The sequence below is a fragment of the Ostrinia nubilalis genome, chromosome 8, assembly GCF_963855985.1.
Source record: "Ostrinia nubilalis chromosome 8, ilOstNubi1.1, whole genome shotgun sequence".
Lineage (NCBI taxonomy): Eukaryota > Metazoa > Arthropoda > Insecta > Lepidoptera > Crambidae > Ostrinia > Ostrinia nubilalis.
The window spans coordinates 11,666,342-11,688,065 of record NC_087095.1 but is presented as its reverse complement, the minus strand read 5'-3'; the positions used below and the strand labels follow the sequence as shown (position 1 = coordinate 11,688,065).

General features: G+C 39.6%; 1 protein-coding gene across 1 annotated transcript in view; it reads left to right on the top strand.

The window, feature by feature from the left end:
- Nucleotides 1-131: 131 nt before the first annotated feature.
- Nucleotides 132-21,724, top strand: part of LOC135074230 (zinc finger SWIM domain-containing protein 8 homolog) — a gene marked incomplete at its 5' end in the record, with an annotated part of 36,297 nt that continues 14,704 nt past the window's right edge. The window contains 22 exons of the mRNA XM_063968524.1: nt 132-399; nt 1,190-1,441; nt 1,570-1,733; nt 1,948-2,258; nt 2,751-2,946; nt 3,666-3,794; nt 4,134-4,241; nt 4,732-4,992; nt 5,320-5,469; nt 5,685-5,769; nt 6,176-6,381; nt 7,605-7,771; nt 8,323-8,476; nt 9,029-9,246; nt 9,862-9,955; nt 10,452-10,643; nt 11,090-11,239; nt 12,277-12,506; nt 19,087-19,254; nt 19,924-20,036; nt 20,507-20,604; nt 21,300-21,477. Of these exons, the coding sequence (XP_063824594.1) occupies nt 132-399; nt 1,190-1,441; nt 1,570-1,733; nt 1,948-2,258; nt 2,751-2,946; nt 3,666-3,794; nt 4,134-4,241; nt 4,732-4,992; nt 5,320-5,469; nt 5,685-5,769; nt 6,176-6,381; nt 7,605-7,771; nt 8,323-8,476; nt 9,029-9,246; nt 9,862-9,955; nt 10,452-10,643; nt 11,090-11,239; nt 12,277-12,506; nt 19,087-19,254; nt 19,924-20,036; nt 20,507-20,604; nt 21,300-21,477 (3,892 nt within the window). The remainder of the gene's footprint in view (nt 400-1,189; nt 1,442-1,569; nt 1,734-1,947; nt 2,259-2,750; nt 2,947-3,665; nt 3,795-4,133; nt 4,242-4,731; nt 4,993-5,319; nt 5,470-5,684; nt 5,770-6,175; nt 6,382-7,604; nt 7,772-8,322; nt 8,477-9,028; nt 9,247-9,861; nt 9,956-10,451; nt 10,644-11,089; nt 11,240-12,276; nt 12,507-19,086; nt 19,255-19,923; nt 20,037-20,506; nt 20,605-21,299; nt 21,478-21,724) is intronic.

Here is a 21,724-nt window from a genome sequence, read left to right as displayed (position 1 = left end):
ATCTTTTATTTAAAATAATTTCTATAGCGACATAAATCGACTTATGTCTTTCATAGTTATGCTTATTTTATAATCGTGAAAACCCCCTGTGGTAATTCGCTGAAATTATCCAGCGAATTTTAATTATATAAATTTCGAATAAATTAATTAAAGTGGCGGGGGCATCAAATAATAATGGAAAAGGGGGCCGTCAAGCTGCCCCGGTCGACGTGGGGTCTCCACTGCTCGACTGGGAAGAGGGAGACCATTTCAGTTTCGAGGATTCAGAACGTTTCGAAGAAGATTCTTTGTGTAGCTGGAGTTCGGAACCTGAAAGTCTGTGCAACAATTGGCGAGGGTGGAGGAGACCAAACCTTCAGAACACATTTGTCCCGCGCTCAACGAAAAAAACCGTTCAAGGTAACACTCTCAGCTGATCCTTTGTTACAAACTGTGGAAATGTCTACGACGTCTTTATGTGTGCAATGTTATGCTTTAGACAAAAATAAACCGATTTTCTTTCATAATATCTAACTATCCTCTCATTTGCCTTGTACTTTCGTTGAAAGTTTGATGTCATGACCTATAGGTACATTGTACGTATTGTGTAGTGGTACAAAGAACAGGTGCTGTGAAGTCATTTACCTTTGAGTGGACTGAGCAGTTAATAATAATACCTTTGGTTTCAAATCCCTGCCAATAGCTGTAGCATTTTCTTTGTTGCTTGGGACAAGTTATTGTTGATATTTTTAATTCATTTTCACATAGAGAAAGTTAACAATCCTTTTGAACTTTCACAACTTTCACTATATTTTGGTTAAACTTTAATGTATGTAGATTTGTTTTTTGAATGTGTTAGTACTGTATCAGCTTTTGAGTTGATTATTTGAACTTAAATAATACACATTTTAATATTTATTCATTTATAATATTGTTGTGCTTATTTATCTTTACAATTATTATGTGTAGTGAGTTATTCTAATACAATAATATTATGAAGTTCACAGTGTTAAGTTTTTTTCTAACGCAAATTTTAGGACAGTTTTGAGAATGTACTATGTACATTCAAATACCTGAATAAAATGTCATTTATTGTAGAATCAACTCACAAATACTGCATTATTGAAAATTTAATTAAAGAAAATTGAATTTTAATAGATAATTTTTAAGGTCAACAAAATAAGACAACCAATAGCAATAATGTTTTCAGATAAATCATCAGTATCCACTCTCAGCGAATTAGCAGCCAAATGCGTTGCCTGTCACATTCCGTTTGAACTGGTAGAGCATGTTTATCCACCTGTGCCCGAGCAACTACAACTTCAAATTGCGTTCTGGAGTTTCCCCGACAGCGAAGATGATATCCGGTTATACTCTTGCTTGGCGAATGGTTCTGCAGACGAGTTTCAGAGAGGAGAACATTTGTTTAGGGACAGAGCTGTCAAAGATGTCCTACAAATTGGTATGTGTTCAATACTTCAGTATATTTAATTTTATACATAAACAAATGTGCCATTAACAAATTTAATGCTGCTCCTTTTGTTTCTATGATAAAAGGACAGAAACTTCTAAGAAATAACTACTTTTTAGGTTTCCACTTATCTGCAACAGTTATTCTCACTGTGCCTAGAGCTCAGTTCAACGTGGCAGTGACGTTTGACCGGCAAAGAATATCATCATGTAATTGCACCTGCTCATCGACCGCACACTGGTGTTCGCACATAGTTGCAGTTTGTTTGTACAGGATACATTTAGTAAGTACATTAAGTACATGAGAATAGTGAGTAATATCTTTCATGTATTTTATTGTGATTAATTTACAGGAAGCCTGAAATCATGCTGTGCGGGTAAATTGTATTATTAATGCAGTGATTCATATGACCTATTGCATAGTTTTGAGTAATTACTAATATGAGTAGTTTTTTGAATAAGTAATAAACCGATTTCTTGTATTTTCTTTCCATCTAGCCAACACAAGTATGCCTCAGAGCGCCAGTTTCGGAATCATTGCAAAGACTACGAAGAGATCAGTTGCAAAAGTTCGCACAATACCTCATATCGGAGTTGCCGCGGCAAGTACTGCCGACGGCTCAGCGTATCCTTGACGAGTTGTTGTCCGCCCAACCAAACACTATAAACACCACGTGTGGAGCGCCTGATCCCACAGCTGGGGCGTCTGCCTACGAGTACACGTCATGGTTCTTGGATGAGAAGACTTTGCACAACAATATTAATAAGATATTAGTCAAGTTCTGTGTTCCAGCCCCTATAGTGTTTAGGTGATTTTTCTTTGAGTATTTATTGAACTTTAACTTCTTTATTTTTATTTTATGTATCTTTAGGGCTCTTTCAAATTAGACGTTTTAACCAAGACGTAAGAATTGCGTTTGTAGACAGCAGAAACGGTAACTGTAACATAATCTTTATTACAATGCAGTTATCATTACGCGGTCCACGACAAACGGACGACAAACGGCCGGCTCACAAAGTCTTATTTGAAAGGGCCCTTTATCCTTCCAATACATTTTATGAAATGTGCCAGTGGTCTATTTTGTTAAGCACATATATTTTTTTATGTTGTTAAGCTTAATAAGCTTGTGTTACGAGTGGGCTCACCACAATAGTGGAGCGGCGGTGGGATTCGAATCCGCGTTCCTTGGACCTCGAGTCGACCAGTCCGACCCATTCACCGTTCGGCTATCGTGGCTATTCATACTTTGATATTACTGTTTTACCGTAATATTTTTCATATCAAATACATTGTCTTTCAGCGATGTGAACTATCTTAGCACAAGCGCGCCTCCCGCGGCGGCAGAATGGTCGTCGTTACTGAGACCGTTGCGAGGCCGCGAGCCCGAGGGCATGTGGAATCTGCTCTCCATCGTCAGGGAAATGTTCAGAAGGAACGACAGGAACGCTATACCGCTACTTGAGATCATCACAGAGGAGGTCATGGCGTGTGAACAGGTAAGATACCAAGTCTGATAATTGTAACTAAAATATTGTATTGCCTCTGTATTTATGATTTCGTCGCTCTGAACGCAATACTCTTTGCGTTATTATCTTATTTTTGTAGTCTTCTATTTATTTTCTTACTAGCTTTCCGCCCGCGGCTTCGCCCGCCTGGAATTTTGTCTGTCACAGAAAAACTTTATCGCGCGCGTCCCTGTTTCAAAAACCGGAATAAAAACTATCCTATGTCCTTTCCCGGGACTTAAACTATCTCTATGCCAAATTTTATCAAAATCGGTTCAGTGGTTTAGGCGTGAAAGAGAGACAGACAGGCAGACAGAGTTACTTTTGCATTTATAATATTAGTATAGATAAGAAAGTCTTGGCTCTCATCAACTTAGCCTCCTATGGTTGTAGCAAAAGCAGCTTCAGACGACAGAACAACGCAAGTTTGAAACGCAAGGAACAAACTCCAAAATAACTTAGTCATATACATTAAAACGTTTGTGGGGAAAATAATTCCACTTATGCTATCTTTTACTGTCCACTCATATTTGTCTCTCATCCAGTACTTAAGTTTAAACTCTCTCCACTTCTCAGCATCAACCGATATCTTGTCCCGAAGTGGTGGTAGGGCAAGCTATATTCCGGCGTTTATAAGTGCCCTGAAAAAGGCCTACACACTAATTAAGAATTTGAATAAATATTTGCCTCTATGCCCATCTCTTTCACAGATCATAGTATGGTGGTACAGCACAAAAGCAGCATTGGTCGCGTGGGGAGGCACCGGCGGCGGCGGTAAACATGGCGGCAGCGGGGGCAACTCGTCAGCTCAACACGCGTGTTCTTCGCTCTGTGATGAGGTAAGAAACATCTACCTATCTCTCTCACACAGATCATAGTATGGAGGTACAGCACAAAAGCAATCGGGGGCAGCGGAGGCACTTTAGCCGTAAACATTGAGTCTTTTAGTTACAGTAGATTCGTTCCAATTGGCCAAGATATCTCGTTTATATGGGACTAGATCCAGCAGAGGATCTTAATTTTTCAAGTTTGTATCAGTTTGGGGTATTTATTTTGCTTTCTTCAACACTATTCGGCAGTGACTATAATTAACATTAAAGTGAAGAAAGGAAATGTTTATCGATTTCGTGATAAATACCGTTCGTTCAGGTGCAAATTATAAAATGTTGATTATACAGGTGGTCGTGTTATGGCGTCTTGCTGCACTGAACCCGGCTCTGGCGCCGCACGAGAGAGACACCTTACACGAGCAGTTCACGCAGTGGCACATGAAAGTTCTCGACAAAGTAAGAAAAAAACAAATTATAATAAAGATTTATTGAAGTTTTGTTGTAATTAAGTAGCACCGTTTCACGCAGTCATTTCTTTTTCACCCCGCCATTAGCCGTGGCTAATAAAATTAGATCTTACTTGCTGACTTGTTCATGTATTACGATTGAGATGGGACACGAAAATAGGGTGAAAAAGCAGTTATATGGTGTATCGGAGTTTGGCGATGCAGATTCGATAAACGAGCGGAATGTTTTTATGTTTATCTCATATGTTTTTTATGGTTTCATGCGACAGTACGTTCGTTCGTTTGTTAACATTAAGTTCTGTATCGCCTGTCTGAATCTGACGACAGAGCTGGAACGGAAGCTAGAAAATTACTTGACTTGTATTTGCTTTGCTTCTATGAAAAAATATCGAGACTACACGAAACGCCATGTACGAAAAAATAACTTAGTAAAAATACCAACGAATTGGTAGATTAGTGACGTATCTTTTCCTAAACAGGTGGCGAAAAACCGTAACAACCATATGGGCAGTTCTTCGCATACGAGACACGCGTCGCGCGCCCATTCCCATCCTCCATACATCAATGGAATCAGCGAGAACGAAGTGTTTCCCGGATTCCACCCCGCTATGGAAGCTTGCTTCCTGGAATGGGACGACTATCAGATCCCGGGAGTGACTTACACTAAAGACTTGAACCCTCTGTATCACAGCCCGTTCACTATCTTCCGACATTCGGATAAGCAAAATGATGCGCATCAGGTCAGTATTTTTATGAACATTGTGTAAGAAATAGTCTGTTTGGGTCATGGTCATCATTGTTAAACAGACTCTGTTTACTAACTTCTTAAATCAATGTTTGCTGTATCCTAGTTTCCAAAAAGCCTCAAAAAGAGTACATAATACAGTCAATTTAATTGTCTCTTTATTACTTGCGGTGTAAAACGTGTATAGGTTAACTTTCACTATGTTCCTTGATTGGTATTTTGCATAACCATTTTAAATGTAATAGTTATTATCCAGCTCTACAAGCACATTATCGCTAGATATTTAAGATCTATTGTTACCTACTTTTAACACATATTTTAGGTGAACTCCTCAAAAGCAGTTTTGAACAATGAAATGTCCCTGAGCTACCGACTCACGAATCCTGACCCGTCGATGCAAGGACACCGCACGCTGGTAAACAGGAACAGTAGAATCAACGTCGACCTGGCCATTCCAGGGCCTTCAAGTCAAGTAAGTTACTAAATCATCAATGATCATGACAATAATAATTATTTGGGTTACTGTCACGCAAAACAGAAAAAAAAAATCATTTACTGAGGTAATTTTTTTTCTTTTGGTGAAAATAATCAGCGTTTTAAACTGTCTTTTGTTTTATTTTCTTAGGAAACTCCAAAATAGGTGGTTTACCTTTCTACAAACTTAAAAAAACATGTCTCTTTTTTTAGCCTTGTGGCTCTGGAGAAGGACCAAGCGAACCGAATCGCGATTCAGGACCCAGTGATGGAAATCATTCGAGTGTCTCATCTGAAGGTAAGATATTAGCTATTGCAGTTAAAATAACGAGTTATCATGCATACCAAAATGACTCTTTCACTGAAACAATTTTGATGAAATAGGGGATAGAACTATTGTGTTGGCCCGGTTTCCACCATGGCGGAGCGGAACAGAACGGAAAAGCATCGGGCCGATTTTTCTATAGAATTTGACATAGGTGAGAAGCGCAGCGTGGAGGAGAGCTGTGCGGAGCGAAGTGGAAATAAAGAATACTGATTAGTTAATTAGATATTCAAACCACTTCTCCGCTCTGGTCCACCTTGGTTGAAACCGGGCCAAATGTCCATATGCTCGTAATTTTTTCCTAAATTCTCAGCGCAAGCATGTGGATATGTTCCATACAAAAACAATTGAACCCTTTTATCATTTCAACATATTCTAGGTTTCTGTGAAAACGAGGAAGAAATACTGCAGCAAAGCGGCGGCGACACCGATTCTCAGGAATCGAGTTCCCCGCCCGTGTCATCAGACGACGCCCAGCGAAGGGTGTCCAACGACGACTCGGTGTCTGACGACGAGTGTAACATCTACTTTTACGATTCCGCGGCCGCCAGGAGGGCGGTCGTTGGCGAAGGCTCCAGTGCTATGGTAATTTATTTGGCTATAATTTTTTTTTACCAATCAACATGGAAAGCATTGGGGAAGGCCTATGTTCAGCAGTGGACGTCCTATGGCTGAAATGATAATGATGATGGTGAATTTTTTTAATGTTGTTGTGGTTTTTATAGCGTAATTTTTCCTAGATTTTATGGGCGGACACGAATCCAACAAATCGGAGATGATTAAAATCGATCTTGCCATTCTTCGAGTTACAAATGGTCAACTAACCCGACCTTTCAGTTTCTTTTGTCTAATAATATCGTAATACCTATTAAAAAAAATCTAAATAACCTGTAGGTCTAGGATGCGCGCCATGATAGACGTTTATCGATTTTACCCGTGGGATAATTATATTTGACATCCACATTTGACGTCTAAAATCATCGATATGATTTTATCAATTACTAGCGGCCGCCCGCGACTTCGTACGCGTGGATCCTGTTTTACCCCCTTTTCCCGAATTTTCTTTGCTATAAACCTCACGGAGCCCGAGACCTTTCCAACGAATGCAAAACCGTGGAAATCGGTTCGTGCATTCTGGAATTATAGCGTCAGGGAGGAAAACCCGACTTATTTTTATATATTAGACTAGCTTTTGTTTGTCACAGCACAGATCGTCATAAATTATAGCCTATTATGTTATTCTGGGTTATAAACAATAATACTGCAAAGTTTTATCAAAATCCCTTCAGTAGTTTTTGCGTCAAAGAGTAACAAATACCCAGACATCCAGACATCCAAACTTTCACATTTATAATATTAGTAGGATAGTAGGATGATTTTATCACGGCGCGCATCCTAGCCCGGCTGGTATAGGTATCATTTACAAGTTTGTCACCCTGTGTTACCTTAACTACACCGAAGCTGCAGTTATGGAAATTACACCTTAGATGGTTGGCGACTGCCAACGTTTGTTTCAACGACTGCCAACGCCAGTACGTTTCTCTAGAAACTTCCTGCCCCGTACAACCAAACTGTGGAATGGACTGTCGTCTGCGGTGTTTCCGGACGGATACGACCTGCAAGCTTTCAAGAGGAGAGCGTATCTTCACCTTAAAGGCCGGCAACGCACCTGTAACGCCCCTGGGTCTGCGGGTGTCTATGGGCGACGGTAATCACTTACCATCAGGTGATCCGTCTGCTCGTTTGCCTCCTGTTACATAAAAAAAAAAAATACCTGGACATTACAATAATTTTTACTTCACTTCTAGGGTCCCGGCACAAGCGGCGCGGGTCCATCGTCTGGCGTCACGGGAGCTGGTAGCTGGGAATGCATGTGGGAGGTGTCGTTCGCCCGCGCCGAAGGATTGCAAGCCCATGGACATTTGAGAGAGGCTTGCGCTTTGGGCGCTAGGCTGGCGAGAGAGTTGTTGGCTAGGTAAGTTTTTTTTCACTTGTCATCTACTTTGCAATAAGGGAGGCGTTCGGAGTAAAGTACCAACTCCTTCACTCCGAACTCCTCCTATTTATTTTTCTGATTATTTCGTTGCGGGGCCATTATTCGTGTGCATTGTTCGTATAGGAAGGATAAGTCGCTACGGCCGCTTAAGATCAGGTGTTATAAACTGAACTAGGATTTGTAGAAGACAAAAGTCACAATCCCCATCCTCCATTTATGGAGCAAGTCAATGACGATATGTGGAGTCACCGAAATCCATATGGTTTTTATAAATTGAGAGTTGTATTCCTGCAGTAGAGCCGTATTTACTGTCTTGTCTCAGAAACCAAACCTATATGATAAATGTTTTATGTAAACCTTCAGCTTTGAGAGCTGTGGATGATCTGACAATGGTGACGATAGGTTCACTGACCTGTCTCTTAAAGCGAGTGGTCTTTTCTGTGTAGGCATTCGGTATTAGGAACCGTGGCATTCATCGGTTAATACCCCTGTCTCATAAACAAACTTTAACAATTCTGTGTCTTCTTTAGGCCTCCAGCGTTGGGAGCAGTGGCTTCCATCCCACCTCACGACCCCAGAAAGCCTCGGCGACGTCACACGCCTTCACCGAGGCTCTGCGCCGCGAGTCACAGGCTGTCGTGCTTGGCGTCTGCCACATTGGCGAAGTGCGCTTTCCTTTGCACGGTAAGTTGATTTTATGAATATGTCTTTTTTGTTTAACATTTTGAGAACATTAGAATCGTGGCTCCTGCAGTAGAGACTAAATAACCTGAGGATGTGAGTCATTATTTTTAGTTTAAATTGGAAATCATGATTATATGTTTTTGATTGTTGCCTTATTGACGTACACACGACCACACTGTTAACTATCCATTTTCGTTTTTGCTCTCGCTTTAATCAAATGGTGATTCTTTGCGATAGAACGAGACGACATGACAAGCAATGTATAGTTAACACGGTTGCCGATGGTACAAATAGTCTGCTATTTTTTTCAAAAATACATGACGTTAATGTGATAATTTGTTATTTGCGCTTAATAAAATTTGCTAGTCAAGTAGCACATCTTATAAGGCGTTATCTTAGCCGACTGACGTAGGCTAAGCTTTTTGCCAAGTTTAGGCTAAAAAGACTGAAGGAGTTGTATAATAAAAAGATTAGAAAAAATAATAATTATGTCAACTGCTTTATTGTTTGATTGGGCAGCACACTACACAACTTTATTAAATCTTCCCACAGGTGTTAGCAGAGTTCAGCGAACACCATGAACTAGCTTTCCGCGTGGGTCTGTTCGCGTTAGAAATGGCGCGACCACCGGCCAGCACCAAGGCTTTGGAGGTGAAGCTCAACAACCAAGAGACTGAGCTGGTCGCGCTATTAAAGAAACTGCCGACCGGCGCCGAACAACTGGCACTGGCCAGGGAGAAAGCTGAGCAACTCAGGGATGGGGCTTTGAGGTAAAGTTGTGTAAAAGCGCTATAAAAAAGTGTATATGCAGAAACTAAATAACTTAAGACTTTTAGTTAGGAATGTAGATAGACTTAGAAAACGTATAGAAACGTGTGAAAAGTGGCATTGCCGTGTCAAAGGTTATAAATATGATAACAAAGCACCATTTATCCGTGTTAGCGCCGTATTTATTATTTTTGGTGTTTTCTTTAAGCTGTTCGAGTACAATGGTTGCTAAATATATTATCAGACATTACACATGAGAGATCGAATCGTGTTTATCCAATTAGGAATGTAGATAGGCGGAGCAAACGTGTTGAAACGTGTGAAAAGTTAGGGAGAACACGAATTAAGACAAAAGATGTGTGTTTAGTGCTCTAGTCAAGTCCATCTAGAATTTATTATCGATATGGAATCACTGACATCTAAGATAAAAAGTGTAGTTAAACTGGGCAAGTAACGCTAACTACTGGCCAAACTTACATATTTGTAGCTACATTTTATACGCACAGCCTCGCACAACTTTTGGCCTTGGCACAGAAAATTCTCCTTCACATTCTTGCACATTTAGAATTATGTACTTACTGTATTACATATTTGTCTAATTTTTAATTTCTTTCCAGAAACCGAGGGCCAGCTTTGCTGCCTATTGCGTTGGCCAGTTTCCTATTTGACGTGCTGGCGTTATCAGCGACTGACAAAGAAAATAAACATCCAGTAAGTTTGGTTTACTTCCAGTGTATATTGAAAATTATGACTTTTTTTAGAAAAAAAAAATTATCCACATCGAGTAAGCTCTTGGCCTGTATCTCACCTGATAGTAAGTGACGATCAGGCCGAAGGTGAAAGCGAGCTTCACCCGGAATCCTCAATCACGGAGGAACTGGCTATCTTACCTCTAACTGCCAGAACACAATAATGCTGTTAACATTGTTGTTTTGGCGACAGACTTTAGGTAAGATGGTGGTAGCTAGCCAGGCGGACTTAGAACAAACCCTACCACCAACCAAACCGACCAGAAAAATCTGCCCCCACTGGGAATCGAACCCGGGACCTCTGCGTCTGAAGCAGGTGGTCTTACCACTAGACCACAGAGGCGGTTAAATCTTTTCGAGTGTATACCGAACTCGTACATTATTTTATGACTATGTTTAATGTCAATATTTTTTATTTTTTAAAGACGATGGTTTTATAACGTCGTGTTCGTTTTCAGTCAAGATTGCCAACCGACGAAGCGTTAGGTTTCGAAGCGGCAGTAGCGGCTTTAGGACTAAAGGCTAACGTGTCGGAGGCAGATCATCCTTTGCTGTGTGAGGGTACGAGGAGACAACGAGGGGAGTTAGCGCTTACTCTGCTGTCGTTCTACAAAGATGACCCAGTGAAACTAGCCAGGATTATGAACAAGGTAATTTATCAATTGCTGCATTGAAGTTATACGTATTTGAGTGTGGATTATTCCACTTTGTTCACCTGGGTGATATAAACTGAGTGAAAAAAGTGAAATTTTTAGTGTCCTCATTTCACCTTGGAACCATTTCACCTAGCTTCATTTTTTAGGTGAATTGAGTCGACTAAAGCGGTCGCCTTTGTTCACATAGAAATTAATTCACCCAGGTAAACAGATATGAAAACCTGGGTAAATAATCGTAAAGTGTGACTAGTGCCGACTAGCTTATCGTCTTGGAAGTTTGGAACCCACAACGAATTACATCAAAATGCAGTCAGATATAAAATGTGGGACATTGCATTCCTGGTTGAATAAAGATGTTACAATTTTATGTTTTGTTATAATTATTCATAACTTACATATTAATGTCGCTAGTTTTTATAATTTTAAAAACGTTTTTACAGTTACTAGACCGCGAAATCCACCAGCTGACCAAAGGCCCGATGGTCAGCATGTATTACACGAACAACCCGCGACTTGCTGCGTATAGAGCGGACACTTCGTCTAACTCCAACGCGTACCCAAGTCATCCCGCGCCGTATATGCCATCACAGGTATGCACTCAATTGCTTGAGTATTGATTGGACTTCTTTATTATCAAGATGATTTATTTTATTAATTGTAATGAGGGCTATCATTTTAATGCTCACCAGTTGCCGTCATTTTAGAGTAAAGTCCTGTCACTCGCCAGTGGCTAAGATAGTGGCGCTAATTGAGCGCTGAAGTGGTAGGAGTGCTAGCATTTGCTCACCAGGCGCCGTGATATACTCCTATCGACGTCAAAATGTATGGGAAAATCGATAAAATGGCGTGATAACCGCTTATCGCAGCGCGCATTCTAGGCCTACAGGATGATGGAACTGTAGAATAAGGTCTACTCACTTGCCAGTGGTGCCAATAACCCTCATTGAATAAAATATTTTTACTGTCCTAATCTCAAAGATTGAGCAATTTTGATCATTTTTTGTCCGTAAACGGAACAATATGTATAACTAATGCTTACACCTGTTTTAATTTTGTTTTGTTTTAAACTTTCATGGTCACTATTATTAAATATTAAATGGTACTTGCAACAGTGCCGAAATATCGGAAATTCAAAATAGGTGGTAGCTATCCCGTCAGTAATAATAGACAGTTTGACACCATACCCCAATAATTCGAAACCACAACTTTTTTAAAAAGACCCTTCATTCTGGTCTTAAAAATATAATTGATTTTAAATTACCTGTAAATAATGATTTTTGCTCGCATTGTAATTGAAAAAAGTAGTTTTATTGAGTTGACAAAATAGTGACGTCACTTGCTTGTAGCGCCATACAAAATCTACGGGAGAGTTTCGTTTTGACAGTTTTAAAAAGTACGTCAATTGATTGGTGGTGTCAACATGTCTATTATAGTTCCAAAATACTGAACTGTCCTATGCATGACATTGACAGTGGGGCGCCACCGTCAATACCGGATCGCTGGTTCCGATTTTTGTCACGTTGGAAACCATATAGTTGAACGATGCTAGCGCCCCCTGTCATTGACTTTGGTGGGACAGTTCAGCGTGGGTCATCTATATTATGACATTCGTTTGTTTGATATCCAGCCGCCCTGCGCTCTTGTGTCTGACATGGAGCGTATGGTGGTGTCAGACGGTGGACCGTCGCCGCCGGCGCACCCGCATTCGTCCCACGCTCCTCACGGGGCCCATGCCAGTCACAGTGGCCACGTTAGCCACACTGGCCATGCAAGCCACACTAGCCACAGTGGCCACGCCAGCCATAGCAGCCACCCGCCGCCTACTCACCCCCCGTTAGTCAGGCCGAAGGATTCTAGGTAAGGGTGTTTTTAATCTCGGGCTAGTTTTGATATCCTATCCTATCTTACTTCTAACTATTCTGCTAATTTTACTGAAGTTTTTCAGATCAGAATGTTATTTTTAAATCAAAATCATTTATTCAGTTTAGCCCACAAGTGGCACTTATGAACGTCAAAATATAAATAATAAAAAAAAGGGTAGCCCTTATGGGGCACTTTACATGTCTCCTTATCTTTTGGGCCCTACCAGCGCTTCGAGACAAATACAGGGTGTTACTTTGCATTCTTGCCATATTTACAGAGGTTACTATATTACTGATACTGAACACAAATCCGTAAAAAAATAATGCCTGAAAAAAATTTTTTTTAATCTTGAGTATTTTATTTTATCGACAATCTGTTAAACACACCACTAATTATCGTAACGCATGCACATCACTTGTTGGCGATGGCGATGGAGACTTTTTTACTTTTTATTGTATTTTTAAATACCTAGGTATTGTTAGCGGGTTAAATCGAATCTACGCATTCCATCACTATTCAATCGATGACTCGTGCACTTCACTACGATCTGTCACTTGACTTTCGGTATTTTCGCGCGTATATTGATGCAAAATGTTTTAATGTTCAAGTTTGCTAATAAATGTGGTTAATAAGTAAATTCAGTCTTTATAGAGTTCAGAAGTGCGATCAGTACCCTTAAACTATATTAATTTGTACGATCTGTTGCGAGTTTCAGTGTGTAATGTGTATGGGACGCTACCTACAAGTTGATGAAAAGTACTTTATTTCTTGTACATTCTACTTAAATGGATGTTGTTCAGTGAAAACGGCATACTTAGTGTTCTAGTACGTGTGTATTTATAGTTTTCTGTGACATTGAATGCAAAACTGATGTGTGAAAAAGTACTACTACAAGCATGTTGTGACAAGTTTCTGTGGTGACTTTGGTTTTGTTGGTGAAATATTTTAGGGTCAGGAATAGCTGCTGTCCTGTTCAAAGTCAATAGATCTTGTTAAAAAGGTCTTGAGGTGAAGGGTTGCATGTGCATAAATAACACATCTTGAAGGTGCAATCATTGTTCCTGCTTATCGGTGAGCTGTATCATTTTGGACTATTGAATTTTATTTTAAATAATAACATTAAAGTGCAGTGGAACTAGTATATTCAGTACAGAACATTTTGTGTGCAATATAAACTTATTTCAGAGTTTTATTGTGTGTTGGACACTTAAAAGATTTGAACAATTTATATTGACAAAACTTAATTTTCATTTTTCTAATGAATGATGGTCATTGTAGTGACTAACTTTTGATTGCATTTTATTGAACTATATGTGCTGTTAGTATAACAATTGTGTGCATGTGATTTTTTGTGTTTTGGTTTTGGTTACTTGTGTAATAATGGGTCGGTCAAAACACAGTAAATGGTCACATAGTTCAAGTTCATCCTCTTCATCTGGTAGAATAAAGAAGAAGTATAAAAGAGATCTAAAGGATAAAGACAAGCGTATTGATGCCCTGGAGGGATTGATTAGAGAGTTACGGAAAACAAGTAATTATCATAATGAATCAACACCATCCCCGCCGGTTTCTGTTTCATCAGTGGCATGGGTGCCAAAGACTAATTTTAGTGAAGCAATATCAAAGCCAGTTGTGCGTTATGTGGGGCGTAATGACTTCATACCTGAGTTCAATCCACAAACTACATCGGTCTCTGTAGAACATTGGATTCGAAATTTAGAAAGCACCGCTAAGATGCATGGTTGGGATGAGCGTACCTTAATTTGTAATTGTACTGCAAAGTTGAGTGGTTATGCTAAGGGATGGTATGAGCAACAAGCCTCATATGAGATTAGTTGGATTGAGTGGAAGGAAAAATTAATAAAGGCTTTTCCTTTCACTAAAAATAAATTATCACAAATCAGGGACTTAGTGAATCGAGTCCGGTTGCCTAATGAAGAGCCTATAGAATTTTATTACAATAAATTGGGAATAGGTATGTCATGTCAATTAAGTGATGAAGTGATCACGGAAGCCATCATTGGTACTCTTGGCAACAAATTATTAGAAGTTGGTGCGAAGTCAGCTGGGTGCCGAGACACTGCCTCTCTTCTCCAATATTTGGCCAGTATCAATAATTTAGATGCTAGTGTAGAACAAGACCAACCTGTGACAGCATTGAGAAGTGTCAGTTCCAACAAAAATATAAAATGTTTTGTTTGTGGCAAATTAGGTCACAAGGCAAGTAGATGTCGTAAGAGCAAGGAACACAGATATAAAAGTTCCTCATCTGGTGAAGATTAATTACACAATTAATTTTAGATTATTTGTTTTTCTACGCTTGCCTACGGGGCCTCTACAGCGTATACACTGTGCTTGCTTTCGAAGCCCTATATCACTATTCTGTGAATTATTAACTCCTTGCCTTCGGGGCCTACACAGCGAGTGATACCTGCTTTCGGAGCCTTAATTCACCTTGGTTGTAGTGGCTGACACTTGCTTCCGGGGCCTACACAGTGTTTTGCCTTAATTTGCTCTCGGAGCCTCACACAATACTATCTTCATGTGAATGATGACGCTTGCCTTTGGGGCCTCCATAGCGTGTGTTCTCTTACATTGCCTTGTCTATCGGGACCTTATGGTGCTAGTCAATAATGCTTGCTTTCGGAGCCTAACAGCATTGGTTCAGTGTTTGCCTTAGGGGCCTAACAGCATTGGTTCAGTGTTTGCCTTAGGGGCCTAACAGCATTGGTTCAGTGTTTGCCTTAGGGGCCTAACAGCATTGGTTCAGTGTTTGCCTTAGAGGCCTAACAGCATTGGTTCAGTGTTTGCCTTAGGGGTCTAACAGCATTGGTTCAGTGCTTGCTTTCGGAGCCTAATAGCATGCCTAATAGCATCTGTTCAATGATTGCCTTTGGGGCCTAACAGTCTTGGTCTAGTGCTTGCCTTAGGGGCCTAACAGCATTAGTTCCGTGCTTGCCTTAGGGGCCTGCCAGCACTAACTCAGTGGTTGCCTTCGGGGCCTTGCCACTATCAGGCCACTCTCTTCCTTGAGAGGGGATGACATCTTCCTTGGACATCGTGGTGACAAGGCGTGATGTACGAGGACCGCTGCGACGTGGTGGTGGTGGAGCCTGCAGACGCTGCTGCTCCAAAGGTCATCTTCGGAGGACCGAAGATGTTGCAGGATGGCCGAGTTGTTAGCGGGTTAAATCGAATCTACGCATTCCATCACTATTCAATCGATGACTCGTGCACTTCACTACGATCTGTCACTTGACTTTCGGTATTTTCGCGCGTATATTGATGCAAAATGTTTTAATGTTCAAGTTTGCTAATAAATGTGGTTAATAAGTAAATTCAGTCTTTATAGTATCTATTGTCTTTAAAATGTCTTTTTGACACTTGTAAAAAACTGAGAAATCCATCAAACACAAATCACGTTTTAAATAATACAAAAATGTCTGAAGTGTATTCAAACAACGAATAATTTAATCAAAATGGTGCTTGGAGTTTCTGCAAGACGTCTTAGACGAAATGCTTGATGACGTACCCTTAGCGTTACACCAAATGCTCTACTACCAGCAGGATGGTGCTCCCCCACAATAAGGACGTCAAGTGCGCGAATAATACGTTTGGTGAACAGTGAATTGGACGAGGGGTCCAGTAGCTTGGCCACCACGATCCTCGGACCTGACACCAATGGATTTTTGGAGTGACTTGAAACGACTGGTATGCGCAGAAGAGATAAACAGTGTAAACGCGATACATGAAAGGATTGTTTTAGTGAAACTGTGCTACAAAACGTTTATGTGTTGCGAAAACTAAAGCGAAAAACCTACGCTTCGCCGTGCTAGACTGTGCCTTCATCAGAACGGAGGACACTTTGAACACTTACTTCGCAGTACGTAAACTTTGTAAGTAGGAACTTATGAATAAATAATTAATTGTGAATAAGGTGATTTCATTTCATACTTAATTTATTAATTTGTAAAAATAGGATACAATGTTGTAAATTAATTGAAACCCTATTAATTATTACGTATTTTTGACGGTCCTAAGCCCGTAAAGTAGAAAGGAAAATCTGAAATCAACTGAAGAGTATTTGAAAATAGTTATTATGACTGGATAAAAAGGCTGGTACCCAAAGCCATAAAATTAAGAACTAGGCCACGCCCACTAGGTTTATTCCACTTGCACCTGTAGAACGTGCGAGACAAAATTGGTTTATTCCAATTTGTACTGAAAAACCAAATTTACTAAAATCTTAGTGTACTTTCTTTATGGGAGTCTCTTGTTTATTTTAAATAATAGGTATTGTTCCCTACTTTTATCTCTGTGAATATGGCAAGAATGCAAAGTAACACGGTGTATATGGCAAGTGCTGAGAAGAAACGCCGGAACAAACTCAGTCAGAATCTAACTAATTTACACGCAATAACTACTAAATGGATTTTGATGAAATTTTACAATGTTCCTAATTATACATCAGCATACCATTTAGATTCTAAATTTTAGAATGTAATTTATAATATAATGAGTTAGTTGGCCAAATGACATTAAACTGCTAACTTTAACTACCACTTGGAGTTTAAATGTACGGGGGTGTCGTCTTCCTTGTACTATCGGCCACAGTTCCAGCCACAGATATAGATATACCTAGATAACGCGAATGCACCTACTTCGCGTGTCCCGGTCCCGATAAATCATCGGAAGGAGCTGCCGCTGCTTACAGTCCACGCGCGTCTGTTGTTGCATGCGGACCGGCCGCGAAAACTAGAAAAATGCCTCAATGTGTGATAATAAATTGCAATAAGCCAAAAACTTCGAGCTCCCAAAGGCAAGGACATATTTCCTATCACGGGTAAGTTATTTTAATATTATATTAAGTGTTAATTCATTTTAAAACATTTTTTTAAGTATTCCAAGCTGTGGTTTCTAGAATGTACCTAAAAACCTATAACTTACCATTCAAAAAAATTTTACGATACATTGCCGGGTTTGTTTTGAGCGTTTGATCTGACGTTATGTGTTAAGAGGCGATGTATAACGAACAAGCGCCACTGTCGCGCATCGCTTCGACTTCGTTGTACACGCAACTTCTCATTCGTCTGTCAAATTTTGCTACTAGTGTTGTTCGTTCTACTACTTTAATCAATAATCGATTCTTATCGATATCGGACAGACGAATGATACTAATCATTATTTAAAAAAAAACTCTCATATATAAATAAATATTCTATTTTTTTTTTTTATGTGATAGGAGGCAAACGAGCAGACGGATCACCTGATGGTAAGTGATTACCGTCGCCCATAGACACCCGCAAACCCAGGGGCGTTACAGGTGCGTTGCCGGCCTTTAAGGTAATTGTAATTAATGTGTATTTGTAGTATTTATATTTCTTTTTTTTTCCTAGTTTCCCACAAGATGCAATATTAAAAGAAAAATGGATCGCGGCTACGGGACGGAAAGACTGGTTTCCGACAAAACATAGTACCATTTGTTCAATTCATTTTGAAAGTACCTGTTTTGAACCTTCAAAAAAGAAGAGATTGTTAAAAAAAACGGCATGCCCCACTATACATATTATGTATGTATTTTCATGTAAAAGTACTAATAAAGTAAAGTACATAATAATGTGTGTACATACTTATAAGAAATAATGATCTGCTGATGATGTTGTAGATTGTAGAGAAATGAATACAAGTAGTGTACGTGATTTTGATAATTTTTATAAAACATTGCCACAAATCAGAATTTTGTGACCAAATAATCACAATATATATTGCTGGATATGTTATAAGAGCAATACAAAATATCTACGAGGCACCGTTGTCGAGATATTGATATTTTATAAAAACTTAAAATGTATGTTATTCACTATTTAAAGTAAATATAACATATTATTTTAAGTTTTTATTAATACGGGATCGTGTCTAAAATTAGCCTTTAATTTGTAGTTATTTAATTGTGTTTTTTAAAAGAAAACTACATGTGACTTTGTCTCAAAATAAACTTAAACAGGATGAAATTAATGAATCAAAAAAATTAATTATGTGTGACAACACTGGCGGCTCGAAAAATGCCCGCGCAGCAACGATGTATTATAATAAGCAATCTGTTTTAGAATTATACATTTTTATTTAAAATTCAATGAAAATATTATCTATTTAAACATTTCGTTTAATATCATTCGTCTGTATATCTCATTCGTCTGTGTATCTCATTCGTCTGTGTATCTCATTCGTCTGTCAGATAATCGATGCCATTTCTGTGATCGTAGCGGTGCGTTGGGGCAACGGCGGCATCGGCATCTTTGAATCGATTACGATTTCCCGTCACTAAATGTTGGCTGTGACGTCACAGTAGGTATTAAAAAGTCGGCACGCTTGGTTTTAATACAGATCGTGTTACTTGCGTTATCTATGTATATCTATATCTGTGGTTCCAGCTACCCATTTCCGGTCATGTCGTCTCGTTCTATCGCAAAAAATCATCATTTGATGAGAGCGAGAGAAAAAACGGAAAATAAGTAGCTAAAACTGTGGCCCACTGTACAACTACTATACGTTGACTTCTACGCTCGTTTCACAGATACAAAGGCAAGAGACTCTACCCGTCAGTGCCAAATCAGCCGTCAGAAGCGTCCGCGCACTTTATGTTCGAGTTAGCAAAGTCAGTGCTGTTCAAAGCTGGAGGCTCGTCCAGTACAAGCCTGTTCACGCAGACCTCTTGCGCGAGGGAGCATCATGGACCTCACAGGTGAGAGAAAATTCAATTTTACGGGTACAATCATTCGTTTCAGCTGAATGACGTCCACTGCTGGACAAAGGCCTCCCCTAAGTAATTAATTATACTCTTCCGCGCCACACTCAATGTTAATAAAAATATATAACCACATCCCAAATGAAATTAAAAATATAGATAAAATATCATCATATGAAAAACAATTAAAGAAGTTTCTCACTCTCAAAAGCTATTATTCCATCTCTGAATTTTTTAATGAAAATATTATGTAATGGTCTGTCTTTGTTTATACAATAATAATAATAATGTAATTGTATAATTTTATAATTTTAATGTTTATTTAATTTTGTAATTTTAATGTTTATTTAATTTTATTCTAGTTTGACAAATAATTCTCTATTTTAATGTTATTTTTAAGTTTTTGCAACGCCTTCACTGGGCGTCACATGTTCAATATTATGTTCTTGTCAACCCTTACCCATGTGACATGCAATAAATAATTTGAATTTGAATTTGAATTTAAGTATTTCCACAAATACCGCTCATGAGCCGCCTGCATCCAGGCACCTCCACCGACCTTCACCAGATCGTCGGTCCACCTAGTGGGAGGATGGCCCACACTACGTCTTGCTGAGATATAATATCTCTTTCAATTCAATATTCATTTTTTTAATATTTTTTCAGAGGATTACACATGGCTGCCTTTCAGTTAGGCCTATACGCCCTCGGTCTACACAACTGCGTTAGCGCGAACTGGCTCAGTCGCACATATTCCTCGCACGTCAGTTGGATTACCGGTAAGTACACATACATAATTTTACTATTTGGGGATTACGAATGACTGATTTATTTGATATAACGAAGAAAAACCCTATAGGCCAGTAGAATTAGATTTTAAATTGGAAATAATTCCTACAAAACATTTTATTGCTTTAATGGCTTCATTGGTTGCCCATTAAGACTCTCCTAGGTTTTCGACTTCGACGGAGTTGTGCTTAAGTGGTGGGGGCCTCCGAAAGGGGAGCTTTTTCGGTTTACCGGTTAAACCGCGTAAAGGACTTACCCTTCCGAAAAGCCCATAATCAAACACCCGAACCGAATACAAGGTTTGTTAGTACATACATCACACATTAAAGCACTAAAATCTTTAGTAAGAATTATTTCCGATTTAATTCATTTTTGTGTTTAATTCTACTGGCCTACTAGTGTCCTAAACAATCAGCAGTTGGTATGATCTGATTTCTAAAGTTGTTTTTTTTATTTGTAGGACAAGCGATGGATATTGGAGCGCCAGCGATATTATTCCTTATCGACGCATGGGAAGGTCACTTGACGCCTCCTGAGGCTGCGGGAATTGCAGACAAGGTTAGTTACGATTTCATTCTACAAAAGTAATACCTTGGTGCTGGTTGTAATGTTGATTTGGTTATTTTAAAAATTCTGAATCTGGAACAAACATGGAGAAAACCAGAAGTTTATTGAATGCATAGTCAAACCTTTTGCAATAATCTCCTCTTCTCCATAGTGATTAAACGAAATATACCATCTAAAAATATTACATAGTGTCGTGTGAAACACCAAATTGTCCATAGTTTGTCAGATGTCATAACCCACATCCTCAGTAACTTGCCTTCACTTCTTCTTATCGTGTCGTCAACAAACCTACACAGTGTCAGCCCAAAACTCCGCTACAAGAGTGGCGTTGTCAGCAGCATTGCCTTCACTGGTTTGGTTCTTATTGGTGGTGAATCTATAGATCCTGGCTACATAGAAGTTGCTGTGGTGGGAACAGTTCCATGTATAGCCCAGTCCGTGAGCACGTAGAATTTTGTCCAATGACCCTTAGCTACCCATCCTTATCGCTCGCGCGTAATTATATTGCTGTCGCGACTGTGCGACTGGCGCCCGCAGTAAGTGTGCGAGCGCGATAGCAACATAATTACGCGCGAGCGATAAGGATGGGTAGCTTGGGATCATTGGACAAAATTCTACGTGCTCACGGACCAGGATTTAGCTTTATTACACAGCTCGTCACATATTTACAAGACGTGTATTTCCAGGCATCATCAGGCCGCGACGTTCACACGGTTCGCGCGGCGGCCGAGCTGGCTTTATCAGTGTTACCGCACGCGCACGCGCTCAACTACAATGAAATACAACGCGCGGTGCTGCAGTGTAAAGAGCAGAGCGACGCTATGCTAGAACGGGCATGTCTTACAGTCGAGGCTGCTGCTAAAGGTATGGGTTAAAGTGGTTTTTATTGGTACTGGTAGTGATATATTTTCTTATGACGATAATCTAGTAGTCACAGTTGCTACTGTCATCGTTGACAATTTTCAAGTTTCAGGTTAGATAAATTGGGAATAGGGTTTCGCAGGGGTTGGGCTCATGAGACGATGTAGAAAACAAAACGTCACTTGAGTAAAAAAACACGACGGAATGCTAGGGAAATAAATTCATTTTAACGCTGATGGGGGTTGAATTT